A 16,226-nucleotide genomic window follows, 5' to 3' on the forward strand; every position below is an offset into this window, starting at 1 on the left:
TTCTCAAGTCTGATTTAGATTGAAAACCAAAAGAGTAATAGCCCTGATGGGTGTCAAATCTGCAAGCTCACATTGAGCAAGAAAAAAAATCTGCAAGCTCCAATCAAGAAAGAACAGAAAGTGTAATGGGTATATTAGTGATTTAACGAAATTATTAACGACGTTTGCATTTTTCGGGTGGAATGCTCATTTTTAATATTAATAAATTTAAAGTGAATTAGGATTAAAACTTAAAGGAATAAAGGTAATTTACCCAAAAAATAAATTTGTCATCAACTTCGGTCCTATGCTTTATGTGCAAACTATCATCCACTTTTTGAAATTTCTGGCAAATGCTGTGAATAAAAAAAACATTATAAAATTGAATATGAACAGAAAAAGGACTTTCTTGAAGCAATTTAGAATTAGTAAAAACACAAAAGCAAGTCAACAATTCTGGTTCTTTGCGTGATTCTCGGGTTTATGAACACGGAAAACTTTAATATAACAATAGTGGAGATGAAGGAAATTCTGGTGATTAAGATGGTGCAATCACCACCATTATTGATATGACCTAAAGAAAGAGCAAGAGCGTGTCACACGTTTCGGATTCAAGCCAAACTGAAAAGGTCAAGCAGAAGGTTTAGTGGGAAATTTCAAAATCTTGTACAATTATTATCTCCATTATCCTTTTCCACCAAGTGCTTGAGTTCTACTTTTACCTTCATCTCTCTTGGTACATTTCTTTAATATTCTAGTTTCACCTTCAAAATCTCCTTTCATTCTTTATCTAACATCGACAAATTTGCTTGCTTAAGTTTGAATGTATTTGAATTTGATACACCATACACAAGTTAATTCTTTTCACAAAATAGAAAATAAGATTACCAAGGTACACAATTTTTATGGGACAGGGTTGGGGATGATTGGGATGTGAGATTAATGTGAAAATAAAAATAGATTGTATCCCATGATTAAGGGTTCAAGTAAGAAGACCAAGAAGACTTATCCATATTAATTTATGTGCTTCATCTCAAAGCAAATCTGCAGTATAGATATCTGTTGAAATTCATTACTTTTAACTTTTTGGTCTAATATTCAAGTGTTAGAGTCCTCGATATCACTAAATTCAGGATAGGAGTTTTGGGGTTACTTTATGTTATTTTTATTTCTATTATTATTATGGCATCAAGTAATAAATTATATAATTTTCAAAAAAAAATATATATGTATATACATCATTAGACGATGGAATTCGATGGGGAACTTCTACATTAATAATTATCAATTAAGTACAAAAAAATTAAATTTTACCTTAATCAAATGTATAAAATACTAAACCTCAAAATTGAATTTATTTTTCATTAAAATGTAAGTGAAGCAATAAAGTTCCATCTAGTTGATATTTTTACTGCTCGCCTTTTACTGTTTATCTTTTATTTTTATTCATTTTGTAGGTTTTACTTTCAACTTTGAATTTAATTTTTTTTAAAAAAAATTAAGTAGCAAAATTTCAAAACTTAGAAAAACATGCAATCTTTTCACGCGTTATCATGAGTTTCTCGATGTAATCTTTTCCTTATAAAATGTTCAAGAGTCTCCACCACCATCTCTATACACTCAAAATCTACCACTCCCCACCCTCATATTTAGGGGTGGCTCAATTATCTTAAAAGCCTAAAGCAAAATATTTAATTGAAGCCTTTTTTATTGAAATTAAGAAATAAAATTTTATTAAAATTTTATTATTCTAGCTTTTTGAGGTGCAAAATTTCTAATTAAACTTTTATAATCAAGTTCTTCTAATATTTCTTTTTCAATTGACAATATAGCCAATCCATTTAACTTTTTTAAGGCATCGTTGATCTTAAATAAAATATTATTAATTTTAGTTTTGAAAAACATCTTTCTCTTGAAGCAACACAACTGGAATTGTTAACATTATTTTAAAAGTAATATATACATTTAGAAAAAAATCGAATATTCTTATATGATTAAGTATATCGATTGGACTGTTATCTTTCATTTGTATAATTATTTTAAAAATTTTTGGTTTTAAAAATAAATATAAACCATCAATATTAGAATAGTTGTTATTTTTTAAGAAACATTCAAGATTAAGGCAACATTCTTTTAAACCATTATCGTCCAATGACTTTAACTTTTTACCATTAAATAGAAAACCAAAAATACTTTCATATATTTTAAATTGTTCAAAGTGAAAAAATGGCTTAATCTAATATATATTATAAGTAATCAATTCTAAATAAAGCTCACAATTTTATGAAGATAATAACATAACAAACTTTCTGTGTATTCTTTACAGGAAAATTGAAGTTAAAGGAAAAACAAGCAAATGAGGAAAGAAGAATTGAAAAGTAGATATTATAAATTGAAAAAAAATTACTTTATATATAGGAAAAAGAATAGCTTGGAAATCATTAAATACATATTTTATTAATTATCCTAATTTTAATATATTTTTAATATAATTAATTATATTATTATAAAATTATGGGACCTCTCTAAATTTAGAGCCTAAAGCCTTTGTTTGGGTGGCTTGACCTAAAAGTCGACCTTACTAATATCATCACCTCAATAGTTCAAAAACTCTTTTTTCTAATCTAAATCCATGTTCTTCTAAGAGCTAGCATGGTTATTAGATTCATGCACATTTGATCCTCTTCATTTCAAAGTTGAAAGTTTATCTTTTGAGTAGTTCGGTATCCTAAACTTTGAAGCCAAGATTATTGGTCTTGTATTAATTATTTTTAGTCTCCAAGCTCAAGGCATCTTTTCCCTACCAACAAAAATCTTATTGTGAAATGTTAAATAAAAGAGCTAAAGCACATTCATTGTTGTCCATGTTCATGTTTTTATTCATACTAAATTTTAACTTGTCTCAGGGTGAAAGATTCGAGCTGCTTTTATCCTTCAAATCTTAAATCAATGATCCATCTGGCTTCCTCTTCAACTGGAATTTCTCTACCCCATTGTGTCTATGGCATGGAATCACTTGCAACAATTTTTCTAGGGTAAAGGTAATTGAGCTCATTGAGAAAAATATTTGTGGGACAATTTCATCCTCAATCTTTCATTTCAGAAAGATTGAGAGGATCAACCTTTCGAACAATGATCCTTGGTGAAATTCCTTGTGACTTGGTTTCTTTTATGTCATTGTGACTGGAAATATTGAATCTTTGGAATAACTTTGTTTCAAGAAAAATTTCAACACAAATTAGAGTTTGTTCGAATCTAAAAGAACTTTAATCTTGGTGCCAATTATTTAGTGTGGAGAATTCCAAGCACCATATCAAATATCAGCAATTTGTAAATCTTGACTCTTGCTTATTACAAATTCATTGGCCAAATTCCATGTGCATTAAGCAAAATGAAAAGCTTAAAGTGGATTTACTTTAGCCATAACAACCTTTCTGGCAAAATTCCTCATGAAATTGTTCATTTAGTTTCTTTGAATCATCCTGATCTTGGCTGCCACATTCTCAATGAAGAAATTTCATCTTGGTTTGGAAACCTCAACAATCGTCAACACCTCTTCCTTTTTAACAACAAGCTTGCAAGTTTACTTCCTAGATCCATTTTTTGCCACAAAAAACTTGTTGAACTTGATCTTTGTTATAATAATTTATTTGGTGAGATCCCAGAACTCATAAATGAGTTGAAAAGCTTGGAGACTTTTCATTTTTTCAACAACCACTTTATCAATGAAATTCCAAATGCTCTAGCATCTTTGCCTCATCTTCAACAAGTTGATCTTTCATCAAACAACTTAACTGGAGAAATTACTTCTTTGATCTGCAATACAAGTTTTGTCAAAAGTTCTAGACTTAGCTTATAACAACTTAACTGGAATCATTCCACCATGTTTGAGAAACTTCAGCAAACATCTTTCAGTCTTAGATTTGTGCATGAATAGTTTTCATAGAACCATCGTTGAAACTTTTGGTGAGGATTATGGTCGAGGAATGTCAACTTCAATGGCAACAAATTGGAAGGGTCTTTACCACAATCCTTGGCCAATTGTAGAAACCTAGAAATGATGGATATCAGTAACAACAAGATAAATGGCACATTCCCTTATTGGCTAAATACCCTATCCAAATTACAAGTTCTTGTTTTACGGTCAAACAAATTGTGTGGTGTTTTACAGAGTTCCAAGACCTTCATCTTTTTCCTAAGTTATGGATTCTTGACTTTTATAACAATGAATTCATTGGTCCTTTTTGCAAAGTTATAATAAAAAACATGAGGGCCATGATGAATCTCAATGAACAACAAAGTTCTTTGCAATATATGTATCAAAGATATTATCCTTATTATGTTGATTTGACAATCAAAGGAATTTACATTGAATTTCTTTATATCTCGACAACATTCACAAGCATCGACCTTTCAAATAATAATTTTAATAAAGAGATTCCAAGTGTTATTGGAAAGCTTAATTCATTTATAGGATCAACTCTTCTCATGATAGCCGTAATGGTCATATTCCTACATTAATGGGAAATTTGACCAATTTTGAATGGTTAGACCTCTCTTTAAACAAGCTTATTGGGCAAATTCCTAATGAATTGAAAAATATGACATTTCTTGCCTTTTTAAATCTTTCACATAACCAACTCATGGGACCAATTCCTCAAGGTAAACAGTTTAGTACATTTGAAAATGGCTCGTACGAAGAAAACATGGCACTATGTGGCTATCCATTGTCAAAATCTTGGAATAATGATGGGAGGGAATAATCATCTTCATCATTCTTGAAAAAGGCAAATGACTTAGAGACTAAGATCAATTTTGAATTGAAAGTTGTGTTGATGGGTTACAAATGCATACTAATATTTGGAGTCGTTGCTAGATATGTCACATTCAGAAATGGTGAGCCGAAATGGTATGACATTGTTTCAAGTGAAATATCATCGAAATGACAGAAGATGCTCATGGAACTAGTCATTCTAGTTGACTTTGAAAGCTATTGTAACTTGTGTTTCTTTGTGCTTTGTTCCAATTACTTTCAATCCATGGTCATGAATTCATGACTTTGGAAGTTATTATAACTTGTGTTTCTTTGTGCTTAACTCCAATTACTTTCAGTCCATGGTCATGAATTCATGTACATGTCTTTGGTTTTTGCTATAATTGAGAGTAATTGTTGTCATAAAATAACCATGTGTTTCATCAACAAATACATGGCAATGAAGTGTGGTTGTTACCTTCGCTTAATGCATGACATCTCTTGCAATTTACTTTTGATTATTTATTCTTACGTGCATCAATACAAAAAAAACCTCATTCTATTATATGGAAAATACAGCTACCATTGTCTCAATGTTAAACCATTATCTCTTAGAAAAAGATATTACGTTCACCAATTTGAAAAACTAAAAAGGTTACTTTTCAAAAACATTTATATAAAATAGTACAGATCATTGAAGTAGATTATGGTTTCTCTTAGGCTTTTGATGTTATTTCGTTATAAAGTTTTTCTATTAGACTTCAACGTTTTTAGTAGAGTTTTCAAGCTGAAAATGCCTAGTTTTTGTCTTCCACTCTATCTCTAATATGCTTTTCAATTTAAGTTTAAAATAAAAGAGTTTTGAGTTGGATAATCAAATAAGCTTTAACTTTGATGATCATTGACATATTAAGGTATCCAACAAGAATATTTAAAGGATACTTCATTTGAAAATGCTCTAAAATCTCATAAATACCACCACAAACTTCATAAGAAGAATTATTGAAATAACATTTGTTGTTGTGTTTAAGTTAAATTTTACATAGTTAAGAAAATGATTTGACTAATTGGAAATGGACATAGCCTTTAGGTTTAATTGGAGAGCCATGCAAGTTATCACTTAGTGACTTGAGAAGGAAGCTTGGTTTTGCGAGACTAGGAACTATGGAAGAAGTAAGGGGGAAATATGAAGAAAAAAGAGATAACACATACATGCTCTATCTCACCCTTTTGTTTAGTTGTTTTTTAGATTCCTCTCCAAACCGTAGAGAAATCTAGAGACACAGAATCTAAGATCCATAAGGAGAAAGGATCTTAGTATTAAAGGAATCATTCATCCTATTCAAGAGGTCAATATATCCATTGATAAGATAAACATGCATCAAGAAGATATTCCAACATCTTAAAAGAACAACATATCTTCTGATAGGACAAACACACAACAAAATGATATTCCAATCAAGTTACACTTAAAAGCAAGAAGGAAGTGTCAAATAGAGTCAAACACGTTTAGATTAGAAAAACCTTGTCCTTACCTTAATCTTAGATAAGATAACTTGATAATGTTTTATCTTAGTAACAATTTATCCACACTTATACTTGTACTATAAATACATTGAAATTGAATGCAAATGAGCAAGCCTTTCTTTCATCTTCAATATTACTTTTGTTCATCTCTTTTCATATGGTATCAAATCCTTAAGCTCCATTGAGCATAGCTAAACAACCCATGGCCTCACCAAACTCCAATAACATAACATCGTCTCCTATAGTTTCTTCAAAACCCATGTTTCTTTACTCAAACCAATAAATACGATTAATTACCATTAATGCAGCTGTTCATCTTATTATTAAGCTCACTCCCTCAATTTCCTTCATGGAGAACCTAATTTAAATCCCTCTTTATTGGCTACAAATTGTTAGGATATGTGGATGGAACCTTACCTTGTCCTCTTGCCATGGTACCTCAAAAGAGCAATAATTCTCTTACAAGTCCAATCCTACCTTTGATCATTGGACAAGACAAGATCAACTTCTTCTTCATGTCATAATCTCCTTTGCTACTAAAAGTGTCGTCCTTTTTTTTACCTTAGTTGAAACCTCTTTTAATGCCTATAAAAAGATCAACAATCTATATGTAAATAAATCAAGGTCCAAGATGATGAACTTAAGAGAAAAACTCACCAAGCCTAAAGGAACAAGGTCAGTATCTGAGTATTTTCAAAATCTTAGAAGTGTTGCAAATGAATTAGCTTTGGTAAATTCCCCTTCCCCTGTGAATGAAAAGGAGTTAGTTACCCATGCCTTGAATGGCATTGGTATTGACTTCAAGGAGATTGCTGCTAATGTAAGGGCTCAAGAGTCTAATATTTCATTTGAAGAGTTGTTAGACAAATTCTCATATTATGAAGAACTACTAAAGAAGCAAGGCATTTTCTTAGAGTTAAACATACATTCTGTTCATGTTGTCACTAAGTTAGTTATTGCATCCCCTCTTTTCAAGTCCAAATAGTCTCGTAATGGAAATTTCACTAGGTTTAATTTTGTATCTTAGCCTTATAATACTGTTTCTAAGCATACCTTACAAACCACTTCTAAAGTTCTGTGTCAGTTTTGTGACAAACCAAGTCATTCTACTAAGAACTGCTTCAAACTTAGGCCTCGACAACTTACTTCTCAAGCCAATCATGTCAACATTGAAAACACAACAAATTGGCTAGTGGATTCTGGTGCATCTCATCATGTCACCAGCAAATTATAGAATTTGGACTTCTCTACAGAATATAATGGCCCTGGTTCATTATAAATTGGTGACGGAACTGGTCTGTCTATCTCCCATATTGGTTCAACCTTTTTTACACCCTTATCTCATTATTTTTTCTTTAAATAATGTTCTTTTTGTTCCACAAGCACCGTTCAATCTCATATCAGTATCAAAATTCATTGATTCTAATCAAGTTTCCATTGAATTTTTTCCTTTTTTCTTGGTAAAAGATCTTCACACTAAGAAGCCACTTGCATGAGGCTTGAATAAGAATGGAGTTTATTCATTTTAAGATAAGGAACCCTTCATCAAACCTTTTACCTTTACTTTCCTAGGACTCAAAACTGACATCTCTACTTAGCATCTGAGGCTTGGACATCTTTCTTCCCAAGTCTTGAAATTTCTGCTTAAGTCTTTTTCTTTACCTTGTATTGCAACAAAGACACTTAGTACTTGCAATTCTTGTTGCTATAATAAAATGTATAAACTACCTTTTTTTACTTCTAGTTTAGTAAGCAAATGTCCTCTAGATATTATATGCACTAATGTTTGGGGACCTACATGCATTCCTCTTATTAATGGTTATATGTATTATGTTTCCTTTGTTGATCATTATACAAGATACACATGGCTTTATCCTTTGAAATACAAATATGATGTTTACTCTTTATTCCCTAAATTCAAAGCCTTGTTAAAGAATTATTTCAAAACTTCAATTGTTACCATCTACTCTGATTGTGGAGGTGAATTCTCAAAGTTGACATCATTTTTCAATTCTTTTGGCATTCAACACCTTCAAACACCACCACACACCCCCCAACACAATGCAATTGTTGAGAGAAGACATCAACGCATTATTGAAATAAGTCTCACTCTTCTTCATCTAATATCTCTACCATTATCTTATTGGTTTTATGGCTTCTCTACTTTTGTCTGTCTATTAAACAGATTGTCATCTTTTGCACTTTAAGGTAAATGTCCATATCAAGTATTGTTTAATCAAGATGCAAACTATTCTGAACTCAAAGTTTTCAACTATCTATGCTATCCCTAACTTAAGCCATACAATGCACACAAATTACAAAGTTTAAATCATGTGTATTTCTTGGTTACTCTAAAAGTCAAAGTGCATATCTTTGTCTTGACCTTTCATCTAACAAGTTTTTATATCAAGACATGTTATATTTCATGAAACCCAATTTCCATTTGCTTATTTCTCCTCATCTAGCATACAGAATTTTGATAGTTCAAAGATAGCTTGGAATCCTACAATAGATTATTTTGACTATGATCCTGTTCCAACTACTTCTCCATCGTTTTCCAATTTTGACAATTTGCAAGTAGCTACTATGGGTGACAGATTCTTAACTCAAGATCAGGCACAACCATCTTTTCCCTTAACTCCTTGTAATTCCATATCTACTACCTTAACCTTCATGATAAATCCCTCTCAACAAACACATCCAATGGTTGCACGGTCTCAAAATAACATCCTTAAGTTTAAGCAGTTATATACTGTCACAAAGCATCCTTTTCTTGGACCTTTGGAACCTACTAGTGCTGCACAAGCCTTCAAATACCCTTTTTGGAAGCAAGCCATGTTTGAAGAATACAATGCCTTGGCTTGGTTGAAAATAACACATGGGATTTGGTACCACCTCCGTCCAATAGAACAACAATTGGATGCAAGTGGGTTTTTAGACTCAAATGTAATCCAGATGGTTGTACATCTAGATATACAGCTAGATTTGTAGCCAAAGGGTTCTCACAATGACTAGGCCTTGACTTTAATGAAACATTTAGTCCTGTTGTGAAACCTACAACTATTAGAATTTTTCTTTGTCTAGCACTACATTAAAATTGGCCACTTCACCAAATGGATGTGAGCAATGCATTTTTGAAAAGGGATTTGATAGAAAAGGTTTACATGAGACAACCACCAGCACTTTATGACAAAACCAAACCTGATTTTGTGTGCAAACTCAAGAAAGCCATTTATGGCCTAAAGCATGCACCTAGAGCATGGTTTCAAGCTCTTAGTAGCTTCCTTATCAACTATGGCTTCTCCAACATTGTGGCAAATTCATCATTATTTATATATCACACTAATGGTGTGTATGCCTATATGTTGGTATATGTTGATGATCTTATTTTGATAGGGAATGATAAACCCTTCCTCTCTATATTCATTCAAGCATTATATTCTTAATTCTCTCTCAAAGATCTTAGCACTCTAAACTACTTTCTGCAAATTGAAGTGGTTTCCATTGCTCAAGGAATCCATTTGTCTCAACATAAGTACATTTCAAAGATTTTCCACAAGGCTAACATGACTAGTGCAAAAGAATCCTCCACTCTTTTATCCATTTCAGTCATACTCAAACTCATTGATGGCTCGATAGCAACTAATGTAGAGGAATTTAGGAAGTTGGTTGGATCATTTCATTATCTCTTGCTAACTAAACCAGATAATAAACTCTCCCAATTTATGCACAAGCCACCAACTTTACACTTTCAAGCTCCTAAAGAGTCTTGAGATACCTCAAAGGTACACTTTTCCATGGCTTATTCATTCGAAAAAAGTCTAACATGTGTCTGCATGCCTTTTTAAACTCAAATTGGGCAAGAAATCCAAATGATAGAACATCTACCTCTACCTTTATCATGTACTTTGGTGGCATACTTATTTCATGGTCTTCAAAAAAGCAAAAAATAATGGCAAGATCTTTTACAAAAGCAAAATAGAAAACAATTGCCACAACTGTTTGTGAATTAACTTAAATCCAATCACTTCTTTAAGAACTACCATTGTCGATTTTGCACATACAAGTAAACGTATCGAATAAGTAATATAGTGATGAAGTAGAGTGTCGTTCCCACGGAGATTTGTTTCTAAAGTTTCACACAGTTATAAAACTATAAAACAAATTAATCTTATTTAAGTAATTTAAAAAATGAAGAAAAACTAAATAAAAACAATTAAAAATCAACACGAAATAAACTAATAAACTAAATAAGTTGAGAAAAGTAATATATTAAAGACCTAGGATTTTTGGTTCATTCAACGTTCCATCTGATACCAGCTTTTCTTGTTATTTATCTTTCCTATGTGGTTTTACTAACCTAGAATTCAAAGCTATCGACAAGTCTCCATCAAGTTGCTTGTGCAAATACCTAACTTAATTAGTTCACTATATGTCTATAGGAGTCAATTAAATTAAGTTCCTGAAGCAAGTGTCCTAATGTGGCTATGTTTGGCAATTAGCGTATGTCTACCCGAATCGCGAATCAGATCACCTAAGTGATGTAAACATACACTATTCAAATCTTAGTCCAATCTAAAATCTCTTTGTCGAGTTTTAATTCGATTCACAAATTAGTTAATTGTTGGCCAGATAATCAAAAGCATTAAGAAAAGATTTGAATAAGCAAAACTACACCTATTCATGATAAATAAAAGACAAACTAATATTCAAACTACATGTTGAAATCCACCACAATCCTAGAAAAATAGTTTAGCTCATAATATCTAATAAAAACAACATCCAAAGAAATTTAGCCATGAATCCAAGTCAAAGAAAATAAGAAAATATAAAAGTAGAGAAAGAAACTAAATATTGAAGCTTGCAATCTCAATTCTCTCTCAAATTCTCTAATTTTCTTACTCTGTTCTTGGCGCCGAATCTTCATAATAGTTGTTTGCTACCTCACCCTTAAAACCCTTGAAAAAGGTTCCTTAAATGGGCTCCAAGTAACCTAATTTCCAAAATCATGTTAAATTTTTATTTTTGGAAAATCATCTGCACTGCAGCTTTGATTTCTTGGTGTAGTGGTGCTAAATTTTTGCCTTGGGAGTGCCACAGTGCTACTGTTTAGTGTTGTGACTCTGTGCTCTCAGGAAAATGTATGGTGCGCCATTTTAGCTCAGCGCTACGGCCATGTTTTCTAGCACTACAGCGGTCTATCAAATTCGAACATGATTTTTACCTTGATTTATTCTGAACTGGGAAACTGGTAAAAACAAAAGTTATAGCGCTATCTCTTAACTTTCCAAAGGCTTAAGAATCACATCAATTGGACTTCTGGGATGAAATATATGCTCCAAATACCGAATCATGTTCAGTCCATGCATACTACTGTAGTACTTTGACTTAGATAAATATTTTGACCATAATTTGATCAGAACTAGGTGAACTGGTAAGCATAAAAGTTGAAGTCCATTTTCTTAGAATTCTATTGGTTCATGAATCACCTCATTTGGAGTTTTGTAAAGAGAGATATGGTCAAAATACCACAACATATATGAATGAAGCCTTCATTATACTTGTACGAATTTTCATCAAATGAGCCTTTTTCATCAAATTTCCTACAAAAGTAATAAAAGAAATTAGCAATACTACTCTTAAAGTAATTTAAAACAAACTAACATAGAATTAAACTCAAATAACTTAAATTACATATTCAACATAAATCAAACTTAATCTAGAAAACACCTAAAATGCTAAAATCCGAACATAAAATCTCAAAAGTCTAGCTACTTAAGCCTTCAAAATATGTCAAAATAACTCTATATAATAGAGTTATCAACTGGAAGTGCAAATCACACCTCCAACAGTATTTTGTGATAATCTCAATGGTACGTATACTTGCAAGAACGTTGTTTCCCACACAAGGATGAAACATCTTGCCTTGATTATTTCTTTCTTCATCTGTTTCCATACTTAGTCTAATACGTATACATTTTAAAAAGAGCATAAAGCTTGAAGGGATACTATCATTTAGTAATCAGAAAAGATCCCAAAATATGTCATTCATCTCGTAGATGTGCTAGGATTCTGTTTTATGATTAAGCATTCTTAAAGCCATCTATAGATAGCAAAAGAACGAATTTGTAAAATATAGTGCAGATAGAATTCTAATGCTGAAGAAAATAGGCACTTTGCCAGGTACCAAAATGGAAAATCAGACAAAGAATTTGAAGGAAAACTTTTTGCGGAATGAATTCACCAGCATAAAGCTTCCAACTTGTGAAAATTTTGAAATCTATGGTCTTTGTGTCTTGGATAAAAGAATAATTCTGTCATCAACTTCTTTGGCCCTAAGCTTTACGTGCAAAGAATCATTCACCATTTGAAATTTTTGCCAAATACTGTGATATAAAAACATTAGAATGTGGAATATGAACAGAAAAGGACTTGAGGCAATTTAGAATGAATTGAAACAAAAAAGCAAGTCAGTAAATCAGATTCTTTACGTGATTGTCATGTTTATGAATGCTGAAAAATTTCAGCATTCGAACGTGCAATGATTATCTCCATTATGTTGATTAAGGTGGTGCAATCAGCATCATTGCTGATATAACCTAAAGAGCAAGAGCGTGTCTCAAGTTTTCGATTCAAGCTTAACGCAAAAGGTCAGGCAGAGAGTTCTACTTTTATCTTCATCTCTTCTTGTACATTTCTTTAATCTTCTACTTTCACCTCAAAAATCTCCTTTCATTTTTTTATCCAACACCTACGAATCTAGAATTTTTGTTTCCTTGCTTAAATTTGAACGTATTTGATTTTGATACACCTAAACAAGTTAATTCTTTTGACAAAGTACAAAATAAGATTACCAAGGTACACAACGTTTATGAGACAAGGTTAAGAATGATTGGGATATGAGATTAATGTGGAAAAAAATAGATTGTAGCCCATGATTAAGGGTTCAGGTGAGAAGACCAAAAGGACTTTACCATATTAATTTATTCGCTTCATCTCAAAGCCAATTTGCAGTATGGAAATTTGTTGCAATTCATTACTTTTAACCGTATATCCTTCATTAGACGTTGGAAATTGACTGGGAACTTCTACATGTTGAAAATTATTAAATAATTACCAAAAATTGAATTTTGCATTAATCAAATGTATATAATATTAAACCTTAAAATTGAAGTTCGTTTTCATTAAAATGTAAGTGAAACAATAAAGTTTCGTTTAGTCAATATTTTTATTACTTGTTTTTTACTGTTTGTCTTTTATTTTTTATTCATTTTGTATTTTTTCACTTTTTACCTTTAATTTATTTTTTGCATAGAAAAAGTAAATAACAAAAGCATGGAGTTTAGAAAAACATGCAACTCGTTTTTCACGCGTTATCATGGGTTTCTCAATGTAATCTTTTCTCTATAAAATATTTAAGAGTCTCCACCGCCATCTTCATACACTCAAATCTACCTCTCCCTACCCTAATATCATCACCTCAATAGTTCAAAAAACTCTTTGTTCAAATTTTAATCCAGGTTCTTCTAAGAGCTGGCATGCTTATCAGATTCATGCACATTTGATCCTCTTCATTCCAGAGTTAGTTGGTTTGTCTTTTGAGCAGTTTGGTAACCTGGGCTTTAAGGCCAAGATTGTTGGTCTTGTATTAATTATTTTTTGTCTCCAAGCTCAAGCCATCCTTTCCCTGTTAAAATATCTTCTTGTAAAATGTTAAATAAAAGAGCTAAAGCACACTCATTGTTGTTCATGTTCACGTTTTTATTCATACTAAATTTCAGCTTGTCTCAGGGTGATGAACTCGAGCTGCTCTTATCCTTCAAATCTTCAATCAATGATCCGTTAGGCTTCCTCTTCAACTGGAATTCCTCTACCCCATTATGCCTATGGCATGGAATCACTTGCAATAATTGTTCTAAGGTTAAGGTAATTGAGCTCATTGAGAAAAACATTTCTGGGACAATTTCATCCTTAATCTTTCATTTGACAAAGATTGAGAAGATCAATCTTTCGAACAACGATCTCTCTAGTGAAATTCCTTGTGACTTGGCTTCTTTTATGTCACTTCGATATCTTAATCTTAGTAACAACGATTTGACTGATACAGTTCCAAACTGTTCAATTTCACTAGAAATATTGGATCTCTAGAATAACTTTATTTCAGGAAAAATTCCAACACAAATTGGAGTTTGTTCGAATTTAAAAGAACTTAATCTTGGTGCCAATTATTTAGTGGGGACAATTCCAAGCACCATATCAAATATTAGCAATTTGCAAATCTTGACTCTTGCATTTAACAAATTGATTGGCCAAATTCCACGTGCATTAAACAAAATGAAGTCTTTGGATCATCTTGATCTTGGCTCCAACAATCTCAATGGAGAAATTCCATCCTCATTTGGAAACCTCAGCAATCTTCAACACGTCTTCCTCTTCAGCAACAAGCTTACAGGTTTGCTTCCTAAATCCATTTTTGGCCTCAAAACGCTTGTTGAACTTGATCTTAGTTATAATAATTTATTTGGAGAGATCTCAGAACTTTTAAATGAGTTGCAGAGCTTGGAGACTCTTCATCTTTTCAACAACCACTTTATCGATAAAATTCCAAATGCTCTAGCATCTTTGCCTCGTCTTCAACAAGTTGATCTTTCATCAAACAACTTGACTGGAGAAATTCCTTCTTTGATCTGCAATATAAGTTCCATCAAAGTTCTGGACTTAGTTTACAACAACTTAAGTGGAATCATTCCACCATGTTTGGGAAACTTTAGCAAAAGTCTTTTAGCTTTAGATTTGCGAATAAATCGTTTTCATGGAACAATCCTTGAAACTTTTAGTGAGGATTATGGGTTGAGGAATGTCAACTTCAACGGCAACAAATTAGAAGGTTCTTTACCACGATGCTTGCCCAATTGTAGAAACCTGGAAATGATGGATATTGGCAACAACATGATAAATGGTACATTCCCTTATTGGCTAAATTCTCTATCAAAATCACAAGTTCTTGTTCTACAATCAAACAAATTGTGTGGTGTCTTACAAAGTTCCAAGACCATCCATTCCTTTCCTAAGTTACAAATTCTTGATCTCACTAACGATGAATTCACTGGTCCTTTGCCCAAAGATATAATAAAAAACATGAAGCCCATGATGAATCTTAATGAACAACAAAGTTCTTTGCAATATATGCATCAAAGATATTATCTTTATTATGTTAATTTGGCCGTGAAAGGAATCTACATTGAACTTCCTTATATTTTGACAACATTCACATGCATTGACCTTTCAAATAATAACTTTCATGGAAAGATTCCAAGGGTTATTGGAAAACTTAGTTCACTTATAGGGCTCAACCTTTCTCATAACAGCCTTAGTGGTCATGTCCCTACATCAATGGGAAATTTGACAAGTATGGAATGGTTAGACCTCTCCTCAAACAAGCTCACTGGGCAAATTCGTAATGAATTGAAAGATTTGGCATTTCTTGCCTTTTTAAATCTTTCACATAACCAACTCACAGGACCAATTCCTCATGGTAAACAATTTAGTACTTTTGAAAATAGCTCATATGAAGGAAACTTGGCACTTTGCGGCTTTCCATTATCAAAATCTTGCTACAACGATGGGAGGAAACGATCATGTCCATCATTCTTGAAAGAGGTAAATGACTCAGAGACCAAGATCAATTTCAGCTGGAAAGTTGTGATGATGGGTTATGGATGCGGACTGATATTTGGAGTCGTTGCTGGATATGTTACATTTAGAAATGGTGAACCAAAATGGTATGTGACATTGTTTCAAGTCAAACATCATCGAATAGGAAGAAAATACTCACGGAACTAGTCAATGCAATTGACTTTGGAAGTTATTGTAACTTGTGTTTCTTTGTACTCAGTTCCAACTGTTTTCGTTCCATGGTCAAGAATTCATGTACATGTCTTTGTCTTTTGCTATAAGTCATAGTAAT

The 16,226-nt window shown here is 32.1% G+C and overlaps 1 protein-coding gene and 2 pseudogenes across 1 annotated transcript; all 3 read left to right on the forward strand.

The window, feature by feature from the left end:
• Window positions 1-2,804: 2,804 nt before the first annotated feature.
• LOC148760815 (uncharacterized) lies at window positions 2,805-4,236 on the forward strand (annotated as a pseudogene).
• A 21-nt stretch (window positions 4,237-4,257) lies between these two features.
• On the forward strand, window positions 4,258-4,947 carry LOC148760816 (uncharacterized; annotated as a pseudogene).
• An 8,768-nt stretch (window positions 4,948-13,715) lies between these two features.
• On the forward strand, window positions 13,716-16,226 carry LOC148760817 (receptor-like protein 9DC3). Its single transcript, XM_088810145.1, has one exon. It carries the CDS (start codon window positions 14,594-14,596, stop codon window positions 16,100-16,102), a length of 1,509 nt encoding a protein of 502 aa, XP_088666271.1. The 5' UTR covers window positions 13,716-14,593; the 3' UTR covers window positions 16,103-16,226.

This window comes from Theobroma cacao, chromosome 9, assembly GCF_053813885.1.
Source record: "Theobroma cacao isolate CCN51 chromosome 9, ASM5381388v1, whole genome shotgun sequence".
In the NCBI taxonomy this organism is placed as follows: Eukaryota; Viridiplantae; Streptophyta; class Magnoliopsida; order Malvales; family Malvaceae; genus Theobroma; species Theobroma cacao.